This window comes from Danio aesculapii, chromosome 3 (genome assembly GCF_903798145.1).
Source record: "Danio aesculapii chromosome 3, fDanAes4.1, whole genome shotgun sequence".
Lineage (NCBI taxonomy): Eukaryota > Metazoa > Chordata > Actinopteri > Cypriniformes > Danionidae > Danio > Danio aesculapii.
Window position 1 is genome coordinate 22,007,229 of NC_079437.1, and position 18,778 is coordinate 22,026,006.

General features: G+C 34.9%; 1 protein-coding gene across 1 annotated transcript; it reads left to right on the plus strand.

The window, feature by feature from the left end:
* The first annotated feature begins 966 nt into the window (after positions 1–966).
* Positions 967–5,036, plus strand: gngt2a (guanine nucleotide binding protein (G protein), gamma transducing activity polypeptide 2a). The gene is made up of 4 exons (XM_056450759.1): positions 967–1,277; positions 1,442–1,686; positions 4,397–4,486; positions 4,613–5,036. The coding sequence occupies exons 3-4, from the start codon at positions 4,403–4,405 to the stop codon at positions 4,736–4,738; spliced, it is 210 nt and encodes a 69-aa protein (XP_056306734.1). The 5' UTR covers positions 967–1,277; positions 1,442–1,686; positions 4,397–4,402; the 3' UTR covers positions 4,739–5,036.
* The last annotated feature ends 13,742 nt before the right edge of the window (positions 5,037–18,778 follow it).

Below are 18,778 nucleotides of genomic sequence, written 5' to 3' on the forward strand. Positions count from 1 at the left end.
GTGAAAATTTGATGTTATTTATTACTTGAATGTTCAAGCTACCTCACAAAAGTGCTCTGTTTGTTAAAATAAAGTGAATTAAATAAAAAAAATAAGGAACATTCTGGATCTGTTTGCTTTTTGCTATTATTTTTTTATTTATTATAGAAGTATCAGATCGGGTTTCAGTATCAGCAGATACTCAAAATCAAATGACTTGGACTCGAGGACAAAAAAACCTTATCAGGACATCCCTAATAAAGAGTCGATGGTGTTGTGGGAGATCACATGGCGAGTGGTGAAATATTTTTTTTAACATCCTGAACACACATAGATACCTTACAACCAGCATGTTAAAATAAACAAATAAAACAATAAAACAATAAAAATAAAAACACACCTCTCCGAGCTCTGACGAATTTTGCTGGCTCTTAAGAGGAAGCAGTGGGGTTCATCACTTTTGGGCACAATTCCATTGTGTGGTCTGCTTTGTTTGCAGTGTTTTTTTTGTTTGCATTTGCACTTGTGTTTTCTAATTGCTTGTTTTTGGTGCATTTAGCCCTCTCAGCCAATGTACAAAGGGGATCAGAAAATCTTATTTTTTGTTTGGAAGGAAGAATAAAAATTCCTACAAGTTTGGAACAAATTGAGGGTGATTACATCGTGATAGGATTTTCTTTTTTGAATCAACTATAGAAAATGTGTAATAAATACATCTATGTTCCATGTTTCTTGGATGAATTTTAAGTAAATACTGTGCACAAGTATATTTTTATTTTTGTATATTTTTGGCAAAATCCTAAATATATATTTTTTGGATAAAAAAATTATTGTATAGGTTATCATTATTATTATGATCTAAATTATCAATTTATCATGCTGCTTTAAAATATTTTCAAATGTCCTACCATAAATATGTCAAAACTAAATGTTTGATTAGTAATAACTTATATCTTCTCAATATTTTGATCTTTTTGAACCCTCAGATTCCAGATTTTATATAGTTATATATCAGCCAAATGTTGTCCTATGCTAATAAACCATATATCAATGGAAAGCTGATTTATTAAAATAAAGAGAGACCTTTATGGCAGGTTTTGGGGTCGAGGGTTAAATAATCATTATGCAGTTCATTAATCCTCCTTTTCCTACAGTTATTGAAAAGCGTCATATCAGTCTTCTTGAGGGGTTTTGGGTTAACAGGATGATTGACTTGCTATTAAGATGCCTCACACATGCAGGTCAAGTCTAGGCCATCTGCTTCTTAAAACAGAGCCACTCACCTAAAGTCTACAGAGGTATGTTATTGTCTTTGAGTTGACATATTGACCTTTAACATGTACAGAAACTTCCTCTACAGAAAATCCACAGTTTTCATGGCAAAATATATTATATAAAAGCAAATCTGGTAAGAAGAACAGCCAGTACAAACTGGCATGTAAACCACTCTGTCCTGCTTCAGTGTGATTTGACCTCCTTAATTACCAAGATGGCTTAAGCTGATCAGAAATCTGGATGAAGGAAGTGTGTTTGTTGGGGATCAGTCTCCACCCCCCTTCACCTCTGACCATCTGGAGAAGATCCTGAAGAGACGACGGCATCAACCCCAAGAGCTCAGTTCATCGCCAGACCCCAAACCCTACGCATGGTCCCTTAAAGTGCAGATAGTGACCTGTTGCCTCTATCGGCTGACCCACTGACCAATAGGTAAGTGAAACGCAACAGTGCTCTTGTCATACTATTTAGATGCTAATATATTCTAACTGTACTCCAAGAAAAAGTAGCCTTGTGATAGTAAACATGTAACTTATGCTATGTTATGAATGCCATCAAACTGAATTGCAACTCATTCATAGTAAAACTGAGTTATCATTGTTAATCACATTAGTTAGCATGCTTTGCCATACTAAATATGCTGAGTTACAGTACATGTTTAGACACTATGCTTACCTGGGAAATGCTAATTGTGACGAGCATCATTTTAGGTGACATCCCCACAAACAACTTTGTCTTTAATAGATGTCTAAAAGGCATCTAAACGTAGACAACTTGGCTAAAACAAGGCTAAACTTGGGCTGTGAGTGAAAAACTAGACTAGCCGTCAAATAGACAGATTAGACAGACTTAATATGTGGTCATTCATTTCTGTTTAGTTCTGTTTAGTTTTGGCCGATTCTTAGTCAAATTTAGCCTTGTTTTAGCCAAGACGACCATGTTTAGACATCTATTAGACGTCTTTTAAAAACCAAAAATGCTTGCTGGGATTAGTCAAGAACACTTTGTAGACTCTTAATATTTAGGCCTTGTTCTTGGTAAATTAGATGGCAAGTTTGTGATATACACATGTTTATTATAATAACGTTAATGTAGCATTAGCAGTTTTGTTCACTTAGAAGTAAATTAAATGTCATACTGCACTAACGCATGCTTATAATTAATTTTAACACTTGGTCAAAGGATTAGTTCACCCAAAAATGTAAATTCTCTCAATGTTGACTCAATATTATATTTCATATTAGAGTTTTTTCTTCTGTTGAACACAAGATACATTATTTTAAGGAGTGTTAGAAAGCTGCAGCCATTTAATACCACAGTATGACCTACAGTATATGGATTTCAATGGCTGCTGGTTTCTTCAGAATATCTTGTTTTGTTCTCAACAGAGGAAAGAATTTCATCAGTAAATGGTTTGGAAATTGTATTTCTTGGATGAATAATCAATTTAAGGAATGTTGAAGTATGGTTAACATTCCTTTTTATTAAACAACCAACAGAACTGTGAGCACATCTAGGTTTCTCAAAGGATCAAAAACAAACACAGTAGCAAAAAGATCAACTCGGCACACTGCCACTTTAGCTCTCAAAAATGTTTTAATGTAAAAAGTTTCGACCTACATGGTCTTATCACAAGACAGTTGGAGGCCTTAAATCATACAGCTCTACACATCACACCTGCAAACAATCACACCAATCAACCAAAAAGCCAGTAAACAAGGAGGAACAAACAAACACACACACACACACACAACAGTATTCTGTATAAGTGAGTGTGTTTGTTTTTTTATTTTAACAAAAAAGTTTTGAGAGCTAAAGTGCCATGTGCGATTTTCTTTTGACCTGTTTAACATCCCTTTTTACCTAGGGTGATAAAATGTTTTTGTTGTATTAACTCCACATTGCAGTATATTATGTACAGTGTGAAATGATGTGGTGTTATGGCAAGATGTTTAACAACTCAGACCGAATTCTGTGCCTCAAATTCACATAATTTGAACAGTCCTGGAAACATTGTGCAATAATTATGAACTATTGTCTGTGTTTAAGGGAAGATTGTTAAATGATGATAGAAAAAGCATCGTTTGGAGTAAGGAAGAGATCATCTCAGTTTTAACTTTGTAGTTACAAAGTCCATTCAGGGAAAACTTGATAGTGTGGTTTGGAGTATTTATGATTGCCAGATGATATGGATTTTAGGATTGTGTGCTGCAACCATTCAAAAAATGATAAAAACATTTAACAATATACAAACAAGGAAATTAACCTAGAATTGTATGCTCTTTTTGTTTTTGTGGTATTTTTTGGTAACGCGTACAGAACTGCAGAAAAAAAACGTTTCTTTATTCATCGATAATGTTCCTGCAAATGTCAGTAGTGTAAAAAGGAACAAAAGTTGTCAACACCATACTGACTCTTAGTGTTTATTTTACCCAGAAACTGCAAACAAATTCATGTCGAAGAATGTTTTTGCAGTTTTGCAAAAAAACTGTAGCCTAAGGCACGTATTTCCAATTAACTGATAATGGTTAAAAAATGGACAGTTCAGCCGAAAATTAAAATTCATCATTTATTCATCTTCCAATTGTTTGAAACCTGTTGTTGTTTCTTCTGTTAAAGACAAAGGAATATATAACAGGCGTAGACTTTCGTACATTTTTTAATGCTTTTTCCAACACTCCATTGTTTTCAACAGAAGAAATTCATAAAAGTTTAGAGTAAATAGTGAGGAAGTTTTTGTTTTTAGGTGAACTATCCTTTAAAGCACCACCATATTCACTAACTTGTTGGGTGACAGATTAAAATTTTTTTTTGTGCTGTTCGGTTATGTAAAAACATTTAATAAAAAGTCTGTCTATTTACAACAACAAGAGAGCCATCACTTTACTCTGTAAACTTTATTGTGACATTTTTTCCTAATTAATTTAGTATTGCACAAAACACACTGAACCTGTTTTGCTCCTGTTACTTCTGAACAATAAAATTTAATTGGGAATTTACCCATGTGTTCTACAGCTTTAAAATTATTGTGACTTGCCATGCTGTACAATGTTTTTCATCCTTTTTTTTTTTTTTTTTGATATTTGTAAATGTACAATGTGTGTGGTTTAACATGAATGTGATTGTAATTTTCTTTCCTCAGGGCAAGATGGCCCGGGATATGTCTGACAAGGAGATCCTGAAAATGGAGCTGGAACAGCTTCAGAAGGAGGCGAAGAACACTAGAGAGCCTGTAAGTTCTCTGCTCGATAATTAAACTAGTAGGTCAAAAATGTGCCTTAATTTTGTGCTATATTTATTAAAATCATGCTTTACCAGTAAAAAAAAACTTAATTCTGACATTCCCTTTTTCCCTCAGGTCTCTAAAACCGCAAAGGAGATCTGTGAATGGGTTGAGACCCAATCTGCAGAAGATCCACTCGTAAAAGGAGTTCCTGAGGACAAAAACCCATTCAAGGAGAAGGGTGGATGCATTATAACGTAGCCCATGTGATTTCTTGTGGAAAAACTTTATAAGAGTGTTTTAAGTGTGTGTGTAAACCACATTGTGCTTAGTTTTAGCATCTCTGCATGAATTAGAAACTGTAAGATTTGAACCAAGGCTTGAGTCATATTTGGTTCATGCTGAATGTACTATTTATTAAGCAGCCATCTTCAACTATTCGTAAATAAATCAGGCAAATTAGGAGAATAACTATTCACACTGCATCCCAAAGAATGCACAATTCTTTCATTACATATGACATGCCTCATGGTATTAATTAAACATTCAGTAGCCATTCTTTTCGAGTTGTGTCTTCCTGTTTTGAGGTTCTGTTCTAAAGGATAATTATTTTAAAAGAAAGCATTGGAAATGTTTCTCTCAATCCCGTAATGGTGGAAATTGAATAATACAGTGGAAAAACTGGGTTTTCCCACATTTAATTTTTAAAAAACATTCCAGATAACTACAAATAGCAAACTACAAATGCCCCAGATGAATTAGTCTATTTAAGTAGGCTATATAAAATTACTCTTTAAATTATTTTTTTACACAATTTTTAGCTTATATGTTAATCCAAACTTTCTGTCATTTAAAATAAATTCTTTTAAAAACGTGGCTATTATAGTTAGTTACCATTTGGTTGTAATTAATTACAATGAAAATAATGAAGCAAAACAGGAACTGATATGTGGTTTCATCATATTATTGTGATACCAATAATAAAACATTAAAGCTACAGCTAAATCACAGTAAGGTCGTTAGGGCAAAAAGGCATGGCAAAGTTTACGTTTTGGATCTTCACGTGTTACATTGTCGCACCTGGCTGGGCCTCGATTTCAAAATGGCGGTCGTGCTGCCTAATCAGGATTTGTTTGTTGTTTGACGCTCGTCGGATGATCCATTTGCTTTGTTGGACATTGCAAAACAGCAGCCGAACAGTACAAATCTACACGTGAGTAAACAGATTGCTCTGGTAACACTAAGAAACTGAGATTACTCACGGACAGTTAATGGTAATAATCCGCTTTTTAATCTCGTGTGATCAATGTGGTTTAAGCATCTAAAGAAATAACGTGATAATTCACCAAGAAAACGAGATCAAATAGATTTACATTGATGATTTCAATAAATTAATCAAGATGAGGGAAATATAGCTATCATTATTTGTAGACTTTTATTTATATTAGAAATTGGAATAGTCTATATAGCAGGTTTAAGGATTTATCTTTTTTATTAACACTTCTAGGCTATTTCTACTCTGGTGTTCATTCTCTATTAATACTCTAATAATTGTTAATCAATATTAATAGATATTTTGTATTTTTCTCCAAATTAATTGACACCAACACTTTTTAAAATATATTTTCTGTTCTGTTTTCTTTACATAAATATGTTTGTTATCTTCTAATACTAACAATCCCTTTTCTATTCTTCTTCTTTTGCTTTAAAAAATAAACTTTTCACTTTCTGACTTATTCTCATTGCATAAGCACATATCTAGCGCAGGTTTTTTTTTTTTTTTGGGCTGTCTTAGTGAGGATATTGCATAGAATTGATTGTTTTTCTGTAAGGTTAATATTTTTTATGGTCAACCAAACAAAATCACATACCCTACAGTTGCCTTTTTAGAAACCTTTTAATTAATGAGAACCCATTAAATGTCCCGACTAGTAGAATTTTATGCCATTTTACCATAGAAGAGAACACTTTTGGGCCCTCGCAATGATGATTAAATAAACCAGTGCATAGACTTCTCTCAGGTTGCACCTCTAGGTGGAAGCATTGCAGCATAAATGGGGAGAGAAATACAAATATGTGCTGCAAAGACTGCTGCTCTAACCACACATTTCCTACCACTGTTTCCTACCTCTGATGAACTTGCTTCAGACACATCAGCAGTGGGTATTTGTGCACGACAAACTTTAAAAGCCTTTTAAATACATGGTTGGCTATCAAAGTTAGATATTTCTCTTGTTACTAACATCTGAATATTAAAATTTAGGAGACCAGTTACCATGTTTGTAAATGTGATGTTCGGCATAAAGTTTAGCATCTTACTAGTGCTGATATATGAGAACTTAAATAGTTTAAGTTCCTTGCAAGTGTTGTTTTTTGTTCAGTTGTTTGAGTTGTTATCTTAAGCTTCTTGTGCCTTTTTGATCTTCAAACCAGGACTTTATATATTAACCCTTTGACTGTTCGTCTACCAAATGGTTGACCACGTTTTTACTGTTTTAAATAATGACTGTTGAAGTCATTTAAAATATGTCATTTTAATAATGGTTTATACACAGCATTGCTGGTTTACAAAAAAATCCTGTTGCATTACTACACTTGATTTTGGTTTTATTGTAAAAAAACAAAAAAACATATTAAATGACAATCTGAAATATTTTTATGGCATACTAAAAAAAAGGTGATTTGTTACTCAATGTTTTATTTTGAATATTAAAAAAAAAATGGTTTTACACTTCATATTTTCAGATTTTTCATAGTGCATGTATTAATTCCAGTACTTTTACCATAAACCGACATATCAACCATTTGGTCGAGGCTGATATTTTAGAAATTATGGAATGTGTTGAAAAACAATGCATTGAGTGTGTTTACTAGCGACATTAGGAGTTTAGAAATGCAATCCAAACATTTTATTCTTGCTGGGGTTGTTAAAGGGTTAAAGCATTTTTTTCATGTTTCTAATGAAAATTGCATTTTCATTTACACAACACCAGCCTATTTTGCTTAATTTGTATGATTAATTTCGAGGGGAAACATAATTAACGAGCATTTCAAGAGTTCACTCTTAGCTTAGCTGATGATTGATAATAAAGCGTGTTTGGCATGTTGTCCCAGGAGCTCAGAAGATCCTTGAGCTTGGGGCTCCCTTCTGTTTCATCGGGAGAGAGGGGAGTCTGAGCTCAGGTAGGTCTTGTGAGCTCCCCCTAATTTATTCACTCAGCCTATTATCCTTGATTATTAGGGGTTGCCACGGCAGAATGAACAGCCAACTATACCAGCATATGGTTATGCGGTGAATGGCCAGTACTAGAACACTCACATACTGTGCCAATTTGGTTTATTCAATTCACTTATACTGCATGTCTTTGGACTGGGGGGAAATCTGAGTACCCGGGGGAAACCCGCACTAGCACGGGGAGAACATGTAAACTCCACACAGAAACGGGACTTGAACCAGCAATGTTCTTGTTGTGAGGCAACAGTGCTAGCCACTGAGCTGCCATGCTGCCCTGTCCTGGATTAGTCTAGGAAAGAGGGGGCGGAGTAGGGGTAAATGGGGGATTCTTCAAAGCGAAGGTGACTAAGGAAATCTGGTTATTTATGTGTGTTTGTACTCATCTAATTGGTAAATCATATGATAGCTAATGTGGGACTAGCCATGGTCAATCATAAGCACGTGATCCTCTCGAAATAAGTTTAGAATTAAACTTCATGTCTTATTCATAGTGCAGGAACTGATTTCCAAATTGATTCCAAAATTGATCTACTATACAGACTCACCGTCTCATCTACATCACTAATATGGCCCATGACTACTATTTAATTAGTTAAAGGTGCAGTTGCTGTTCTGCGAAAATGCTTTCCTTTAGCATAATATCTTTGAAAACACAGTCCCTCCCTTGCCGTCCAAAGCCACACCTTTTGATAGCACAAACACACACTTTAAAGATGACAGAAACCCACTAGATCATGTCATTCGCCAGTTAGAAAACTTTATAGTTCTTTAGAATACTACAACTCCAAATGAAAAACTGTATTACTGTATATCTAGCACATTTTCAGTTGTGTAGCAAGCAAAACTTGTCATAATGTGCAATATTTCATGCATGCAAGGATCGCTGGTCTCACTCTCTCACGCACTTTGTCTTAATGCGACTACTGTATGCTTAGTGGTAGGCTGCGGCATGCAGGAATCACACTTATTATGAAGCCATACTTGCATGCTATTTCAGAGCGAATATTCAGAGTAGCATGGTAAACAATATAGGGAGGTGTCATTGTTCAAAAATGAACCAATGTGAATATAAAACCAACTTTAGCTCAGTAAAGCAGGCTAATGGCAATAGCGCTGTTTACTGATGTTTTGTTGTTAAACTTAATCAAATCTACATTATTGAAGCTGTAAAAGAAAAGTCACATCAGGCTTTCACCGGAAGATTTCAGTGGCTGAACAACACTTCTGTGCGCATAGCCCATTTGTAACAGCAAAATCTACATCAGCTTTGCGGGACTAAAAGAGTTGTAAAACATAACAGTACCTGTCTAAAATAAATACTTCAGCCATGGTGTCATCCTTCCTCCAGTGTGCAAAAGTAACTCCAGTATTGATTCAGGATTTTAAGAAGTTTTGATTCAGCATTTATTTTTACAGCTGTCACTCTCTCGTCTGCACGTGAACGCCTGTGCAGTTGTACAAATCTACATTTTTAGTCAGACAGTTTGGGCTACTTACTGTATCAGAATTATGGGAATTGTCAACTTGACACTATTTAATTGGATGAACTTTTTTTAGTCTTATGCCTTCCCCAGAATATAAAAATATATATAAATACGTTTAGATCATTTACTTTAATCAGTACTATTGGCATGTGCAGAGACTCATTTAACAAAGAATTTCTTCAAATATTTAAGTCAGAAATAAAGAGCAGTTTGGACTGAAAACCCACTTGTGTGTGTGTGTGTGGAGTTGCCTGAAACCTGCCGGATACTGGTTTCTCTTTGCCTTGTGAGTTTATTTACCTGGGTCTCCCAGGGCTTGACACTTACTTTCACCGCTGATGGTGTTATCCGTGTAAATCTTCCGGTGTGTATTTTGAGAAAGCCAGGAATCAAAGGTGTGGTGCTGAGCCTGTGCTCTGGAGGACTAAGTGGACATTTCCTTCACTGTGTCGCATGTATAATATTAGCCAAGATGCAATGAATGAAGCCTTTGTCAGAGATAAAACTCCACTCTTTACCCTTTTCTTCTCTCTGACTGACTCCCTCATATTTTTATAGTATATCTGTGTGTTTTAAATGATTTTTCTTCATGTTATATCTTGAAAAAAACTCTTTCAGCTGAGGCTGTGTTGACATGTTATACCTGATTAAAACAAACATTGGTTCATATGAAGAAGAGTGAACAGCTATATGAACAAATGGGCTAAGACCACTTAAAGGGCGCCTATTTTACCCCTTTTACAAGATGTAAGATAAGCCTTTGGTGTCACCAGAATGTGTCTGTAAATTTTCAGCTCAAAATATCCATCAGATTATTTATTATAGCCCCCAGAATAAGCCCTTTTTGGTGTCTGAATTTATTGTAGCTGTTTTGTAGCCTGTCGCTTTAAATGCAAATGAGCTGCTTCTCCTCGCCTACCGTTCCCACATGCATGGACCTCAATATCACTGGGATTTGGGTCCTATTTTAATGTCAGGAAATTTAAAAAAGATACTTGTTGGGTTTATATCACTCCAATATGACAATAGACACACTATACATACATACAGTTCTGTCCAAACAGCTTACAAATGTTTTTCTCATAGGTGCCCTTTAAAACATGAGTCTTGTTCCACACCAAAGTGCGTGTGGTTCAATTATAATATGAACACAGGTTGAAACAAAGCATCATATTCGGGGCAAAAGCTCAAAGCATCTGTAATTTTTTTCTCATTGTAGTGGCAAAGTTGCTCATTACAGTTCAATGGAGGTGTCAGAAACACATCTCCTTGCTATTCATAAGTTTTTAGCTGCTATAATACCATTATAGCATTGTTTTGGGAGACGTTTACATTTATTCATTTAGCAGATGCTTTTATATAAAGCGACTTACAAATGAGGAGAAAAGCACTTTAAATTACCAGAGAGCAGGCAGTTTAAAGATGTCATGACAAGTCTAAGTTAGTTCAGCATGTTTTTTTCAATCTTTTTTATTGGTCTTTTGTATGACAATACAAATTAAATATTGAGAAGTACACAGTAATGGATTGTCCATTGTTATTGCCACTCTTATTCATTAACTCAATTAACAAAACTACAATAAATAAATACATACATAAATACCAAATTAAGTACTGTATATTAAATACATAAGAACATGACATCAGAATAACTGGATACAGATGGGAAAAATAATAATAATTAAAATTATAATAATAAGAAGAATGATGGATTTAAAAAAAACTTCTAATAAAATGGTAAATGTTACAGGTTGTCAGCACCAGGTGTAATAGGAAGGCCTTTGATGTAGTCAAGAAAGGAATCCCAAGTCTTCTAAAAGGAATCTAGTGAGCCAGAGAGTGAGCATCTCAGCTTTTCAAGTCTGAGACAGTAAAACATGGAGTGTGCTAACACTTTAAAAGTATGGAACGTCTGGCTAAAATTGAGGTAAAGGCAATAACCTTGCTGTCAAGGACTGTCATGTAGGCCATAGTGTTTTCTAAATTGCGCCCAAATTTGGAGGGTATTTGTCTCTACTGGATTTTTTGAGACATTGCTTATAGCTAAGGGAAGCTGAGAACACACAATAGAATAGAGGGATTTTTTTTGTTGATCAAGAATCCGTATGTAGCCAGGGCGGACAATTTTCTGAATAGCTTTCTTTGTTCCAATAAAGGAGCTTATGAATGTTGCAGGCCCAATAGTATTGCTGAAAATTGGGGAGTGCTAGGCCGCCCTTAGTCTTGGGGAGTTGTAAGATTGACTTAAGACGAGCAGGTTTATTTCCTCACAGGTATGAGCATAAAAGACCATCAAAGCTGTTAAAGAATGATTTGTTTATACAAACTGATTAGTGAGCAACTTTTTTTTAAATTAAGTATTTAACATAAGAAAGTGTCTGATGTACATGGAGAGGAAACAGTGTGTCTGTTACAGGTGGTTTGTCAAGCCCACTCACTAAGATGTATGGTTTCTGCTCCATTCATTCTTCCATGGCGGGGCTCCACACCAAATTAATTTCCGCTATGGCTACATTACAGCTTCTCATTCAAAACCTTCAGTTGTTGATGATTTTCCTGATCTTGAAATACTGAGCGATGCGTGACGTCCGCAAACACGACGTAGCTTTCAGTTATGATGAACACAGTTTCCATAATTATACTTCATTTACAGATAAGTCTGGGTCTACATTGGTGGTGGAAAGAGTACTGAAAAATCATACTCAAGTGAAACTACCATTACTTGCCCAAAAATGTAGTGCAAGTAGAGTAAAAGTATCTGTTGTAAATATTACTCAAAGTAGGAGTAAATAGTAGTCCTTTCAAAAGTACTCAAGAATAGTGAGTATTACGCTGTGATGTGTTTACATGTAGTTTGTGCAAGCATGTGTAAATGTAACATTCTGTTGTGGATTAAGTTATTGTTTAAAGCCCATTAGCCATGTTTTTTAGTCATCAAACCGTAAACATCATCTCCCCATCAGTGTCTAAACTGAGTTTGAAGATACTGTAAAAGAATTTGGACATCTTGGATGATTTTAATGCTTCCAAACACTTTGCTGCATTTATAAAGTGCCCATGTTTTGAGATTGTTACTTTCTATGTGCGATTTGATTGGACGAGAATCACAGGACTGTTTGTTCCACTTAGCCATTCCCCATAGACAACAAGCATAAAATAAAGTAGTTACTGCAGGTTGAAGGAAAATAGTGGAGTAAAAGTGCTGATACTGCATTAAAAATGTACTTGAGGTAAAGTACACATATATATATATATATATATATATATATATATATATATATATATATATATATATATATATATATATATATATATATATATATATATATATATAAAACTACTTGGTAAATGACAATTTCTGAGAAAAACTACTCCATTTTGGTAATTTGAGTATTTGTAATGTGTTACTTTATACCACTGTTCTGCATACAATTACTTTATCTTGCTGGAATTAATTTCAGTACGCATCAATGTCGTTCTGGTTTATTGGAGACGAAATAATCAGGATGTGTTGATTTTATTCTGTTTCATTCGTTGGATGCTTACATTCTGAATGTCATATCAACCTCTACCACTCGATCAATAAAAAGGCAGACACATAAGTGCACTTTTAAATCTAATAAAAACTCTATTTTAGAAAGTTAATCTTAAACTGATCAATGTGTAAAAGTGGGAACCTTAAATTGAACATTTCCACTGAACATTAAGTTAAGGTTATATGCATTCTTGTTTTGTCAAATTTGTTGTAGAAACTATGCAGTAGCCTATTTTATATAATTTAATGCAATTACATCAGAAAAAAACACTGAAGTGAAAAGTCAGTAAACATCACACATTACATTAATTATTTTATTATACTTAAATATTTTAAATGTAAACTTGTGCATTAACTCGAGCAGCTGTTTTCCCATGCTGTCTCTGTTTCACAGATGCAGAGGAGTTGCTTTTTTAAAACATATGGTCATATTTGCTATAACTTTGCATGAGCGCATCAAAATTCGCTCGAGAAAGAAATACTGATCTCTCTTTTTTTTTTTTTAAAGATGTTGCCATGGTGACTCGTAGTATCTGCGCTCCATTGATAATGCCTTTTTATAGTTGCAGTGTGCACGCTTAACTCTGAGTTTCTCTTGTTTTTTTTTCTCTCGTTTTTTTAATTCTTCACTTTCGCCAATTGGTAAAGTTTTTTCCTCGCCACTGGCTTGCATGGTTTGGGATCTGTAGAGCTGCGCATTGATGGATTTGCTCTTCAGTGTTTGGACTCTCAGTAGTGAATATTAAACCACACTGAACTGAGCTAAACTGAACTGAACTTAAACGCTAAAAACTGAACTGACACCGTTTCAATTTACTATAATCTTCTATGTGAAGCTGCTTTGCCACAATATACACTGTAAAAGCGCTATTAAAATAAAGGGGAATTGAATTGAAATAGTCTACTCAAAGTTGATTGACCTAACTCAGATCAGCTATTCTGAAACCGAAAACTCTGAGTTTTAATTCAAGTTTAAACTCAGAGTTGGTGAACCTCCTTCCTGAAACAGGCCCCAGGTCTAAAGGTATAAATTTCCTTCCTGGATCAAACAAATAAAGAGCAGCAAACTACAAATTTAAACTCACCCTAAAAGGACTTTTGTAGGGTTTTTCCACCTATAATTGGACAGGGCAAGTGGGAAAGTGTAAAAACCACAAGCCACAAGCACTGTTTATGTTTATGATAGGCTATTGGCACCAGTATTGATTAATTAATTAATTCAAAAAGTTAATATATTTTACATATTATCCCCAAACTCTGTGCTTGGGAGATGAATGCATGAAGTGGAAAGAGAATTCATGGGAAAGAAACACTATGATGGTTGGAGCATGTATAATTAAGCAGTTTAAAATAGTCTTAAGAGCACAAGTAGCCCTCAGCAGCTTAAATGTTTTTCCACCCATTCAGATTTTAGCTTGGATATGAAAATTAATTAGCTTTTCAGTTTAACAACAGGGATTTGTCTATTTACAGGTGAATGTCAAAGAAAATGTGTTGGAAACTAAACCGTAAACTTTTTAAGTCTGTCGTTGGATCACGTTAATGTTTCCAGACTTCCTGTTTTGGAGCCAGATTCACTGGGCATGCTCAGAAACACAGAGCGGCTGGTAGCGGTGGTGAGAATTGAGGTGCGTAGGAGGTTTCGCTGGATTGTCTGTGAGCCACGCATGTCAAACTCACCGCAGTACATAATTAGCCTGTCTTTGCTGGGCAGTGCCAGGATATCTATAGCCTACGGTGGCTTGCTGTAATTCATGCTCTTCTAGTCTAAATACCGATTCAAAGGGAGGAAACCTTGCTGAGAGAAATATGAGGTTTTCAGTCAAGGCATTGAAGCTCTTTGAGATGGGACAGAACCTCCAAGTTGGCAACCTTAAAATGACCCCAAATGTGGTTCATATTGTTGTGTGGTTTAAAAAGAAACATATTCAAGGGGTAATTCGGCAAATTTACCCTCATGCCTTTCCAATCCTCAGTGACTGTCTTCATTGTGGAGCACTAAAGGAGGTTAATCTTCTGTTTTTAATCTTTTCAAAGTTCAGAAAAAAAGAAAAAATCAGAATGTGAACTAATAGGTGTGTTTCTGTCAAGTTGTTAGAGTGGCTAACTGTAGTATTGGTATACTAGCAACAGTAAACCAGGGGTGCGTTTATGAAAACCATGGTTAGCCAACTAAGGTCGTAAGTTCTGTCATTACAAACATGGTTTGTTGATTTGGCGTTTCCCAAATCCATTGTTCCAACAAACATTTGCAAAATGCATCGCAAACTTGTACATTTCCAACTACACCTCTAGAGCTGTAGTTAGAAGTAGTTACTGGTTGTGTTCTATTGCCAGTTATCCCACCTATGCCCTATTTCTATCAAACATTCCAACATTTAAACTTGAATGATTAAAGAAAAAAGCATTAAAGTCATCTCTCTTATGTGTAATTTGGTTTCAAAGTACTTTTTTACAGTTCAGTTTTAGCGATCTTCATATTGACAATTGCGTCACTTCGTAATGCACTTTGAAAACATTTGTGCCATTTTGAACACAGCCATGGCTCATGACAAAAGCTATCGGTGACCTATTATTTAAATGCAGAATTTACGTCTACAAAGCTTGTAAAAAAAAATATATATATATAGCATAGGTAAATGCTTTTAATTTATAGTAGGTTATTTATTAAGAAATGTATCTGTACTGTATATGACATGGGCCTGTTGCAGTGGTTTGAATGTGTCAAATTGTAAAAGTAGACAATATCCTACTTAATAATAACAATAATTATAATAATAGCAATAATGATAATAAAAATAATAATAATAATTATTATTATTATTATTAAAAAGTAGGATTTTTTTCTTTTCTTAATAAATTGTCTACTGTAAATTACAACCATTAGCCTAATGATTTGAATGATTTATATATGAGATTATAATACGTGTTATTAAATGGTTTTATGTTTCAGAATAGAATACGGAAAATTTTCAATAGTGTTTGTAAAGGAAACATATATAGGCCCTATATGTTCCATTTACATATTTTAATTAATATGGAAAACGAGTGCATGGTTTTTATCAAAACTAATATTGGATTTAAGTCTGTGTGAGTGTAAAAGAATGTAATTTGCGCACAAAATTATGGGTTTTTTCTCTAAAGAAGTTGTTACTCCACCCCGTTTAGAGCATCATTATGGATGTTTTACGTTATAACTAATGTGGTTCAAACAATGGGTCTGCGACATAGCAGCTATGGTTTTGGGAAACATTCGTCACTACATCGTTCTTTTCCCAAACAATGCATCGAACTATGATAGTTTAGCCACGAGTTATGTCATTGTTCGGGAAACGCACTCCAGGCAAGCATAATATAGACCGCTGAATAGTTACGTACTGTAAGTGTAATGATCACTACGTCAGAGTTTATTCAACAAATGCATTTTCATTTCCCATTATTCAGATCCACACTTTTTCCCATAAGTCCAAAACGACCTCAAGGGAGAATCAACCTTTTTACAAAAGGATTTTTATTTCAGATTAGCAGTTTCCATCACTTTCCATCAAATCTAACCACATTGATTTTGTTTGCTCACATTGCTAGTTTTGTGGTGAACAATTCATCTGTATATCATTAAGAAAAATGCCCTTGTAATCTTTAATTAAAATCTGAAAATGCACGTCCTGTTTTTTTTTTCAGTTAAATTGTCAGATTATGTATATTTTAGGATTTGGGCAAGGCTAACATTTTTAACCATGCCCCTAGAACTGTCAGTTTTGACAACAAACAGAAATGTTAGTAGGAGTTGTCTGTTTATAATAACTCTTCTAAAATCCATTTCTGAAATGCCTACTTTACTACATTCATTCATCTCTCAGTAGAAAAAAAACAAGCCACACCCACTGTTTTGTCATTTAATATTACATTTCTCTAGGAACAGTCACAATACAAAAAAAACAAAACATCGCAGCTTCCGGTTCATGTGGACTTTAATGTCTCCATACTGCCCATTGTAGTTGACAATACTGTTTAGTTCCTACTGTTTAGGTCCTAGAAAACATTTCATGGACAACAAATATAATTTGGTTCCTTTGTGGACTTTTCATTTGATGGTAAATGAAACCATCAAACTGTGATGCTCCAAACGCAATATTTAATTGTCAGCGTTTTTTCATAATAACAGCCATGTGAGTGTGTATGAGATAAACAGAGGTTTGGTTTTTTGGTTTGTCTTTTGAAGAAGAAGCAGTTGTTTGGTGTTTTTTTTTTTTTTTTTTTTTTTGTATAGACTGAAGATTCACAATAATGTGTACTGCTGTCTGTGAAATCAAATTGTTTGAGACTCTGAAAAGTGTGGTGTTGTGAGATGTGTATTATGAGAAAATGAAAGTTTTTGACCTTAAATGCATGTGAACTTATTGAAAGAGGCTACCATTACATTTCACTAATGACTAAACAGTCTGTCATTTTATATCACATTTGTTTTATTTTCTCTTTTTGTAAGAAATTAACTTTTTTTCAGTAGTAACACCTTAAAAATAAATTTTTTGTCATCTACTTTTAACTGTTTACTTGCAGTATATTGAAAAGGAAGTTCAGAATATTCTTCTCTATTTTTTGTCTTCCTGAAAAAAAAATTAATTCGTTCAGATTTAAATTGACATGAGGATGAGCAAATAACAAACTTTTCCTTTTTTTTTTTTTTTTTTTTTTTTTTTTAAACCATCCCTTCAATGAGTACCTGTCATCAAAAATAGCTTCAGATGAAGAGGAGGGAAAGTGTGTGAGCTCAGATTCCTGAGTCTCCTCCCTCACAGTAGAAGAAGGGAATGTTCCTCTCTTCCATGACAGTATGTGTGTGCGTTTGTGTGTGAGAGAGATAGAGGCGGTGATCCTGGCATTTGTCTGGGATCCTTTTCCTCTCTCTGCAGATGTGGATCTCCTGTGGCTCTTCACATTGGCTGATGCTCTGACGAGACTTCCAGCTGTACTCTATCCAAGATGAGCCACAGCTGTTTCCAATATGTGTGCTTTTCCAATGGCGAAGAGGAAACTCGAGAAGCAGCCCAACAAAACTATTTAATAGATCGTCCTTGATAGTTCTACTTATTTATTGGTCAAATTCAGAAGCATTTACTGCGTTTGAGTCTGATGCATTATGTACTGGATGTCATGAGTGATTATTTTTTTGATAATATGCTGTCTTAGTTTTATTTCAAGCACTTCATACAACTAGAGGGGGATTTAATGTTTTTTGGTTAGTATTTTTTTTTAAAATCCCACCCTATTTTTGTTTGTATGTATGTATGTATGTATGTATGTATGTATGTATGTACACTTACCGGCCACTTTGTTAGGAACACCTGTCCAACTTCTCGTTAAATCAAAATTTCTGATCAGCCAATCAAATGGCAGAAACTCAGTGCATTTAGGCATGTAGACAAGTCAAGACGATCTGCTGCCGTTCAAACTGGTCTGATGAGTCTCCATTTCTACTGCAACATTCAGGTGGTGGGGTCAGAATTTGCTGTCAACAACATGAAAGCATGAATCCATCCTGCCTTGTATCAATGGTTATGGATGGTGGTGGTGGTGTAATGGTGTAGGGGATATTTTCTTGGCACACTTTGGGCCCATTTGTACCAATTGAGCATCGTGTCATTGCCACAGCCTACCTGAGTATTGTTGCTGACCATCTCCATCCCTTTATGACCACAGTGTACCTATCTTCTGATGGCTACTTCCAGCAGGATAACGCGTCATGTCATAAAGCGCGAATCATCAGACTGGTTTCTTAAACATGACAATGTGTTCACTGTACTCAAATGACCTCTACAGTCACCAGATCTCAATCCAATAGAGTACCTTTGGGATGTGGTGAAACGGGAGATTCGCATCATTCATGTGCAGCTGACAAATCTGCAGCAACTGCATGATGCCATCATGTCAATATGGACCAAACTTTCTGAGGAATATTTCCAGTACCTTGTTGAATCTATGCCATGAAGGATTAAGGCAGTTCTGAAGGCAAAAGGGGGTCCAACCCAGTACTAGTGAGGTGTATC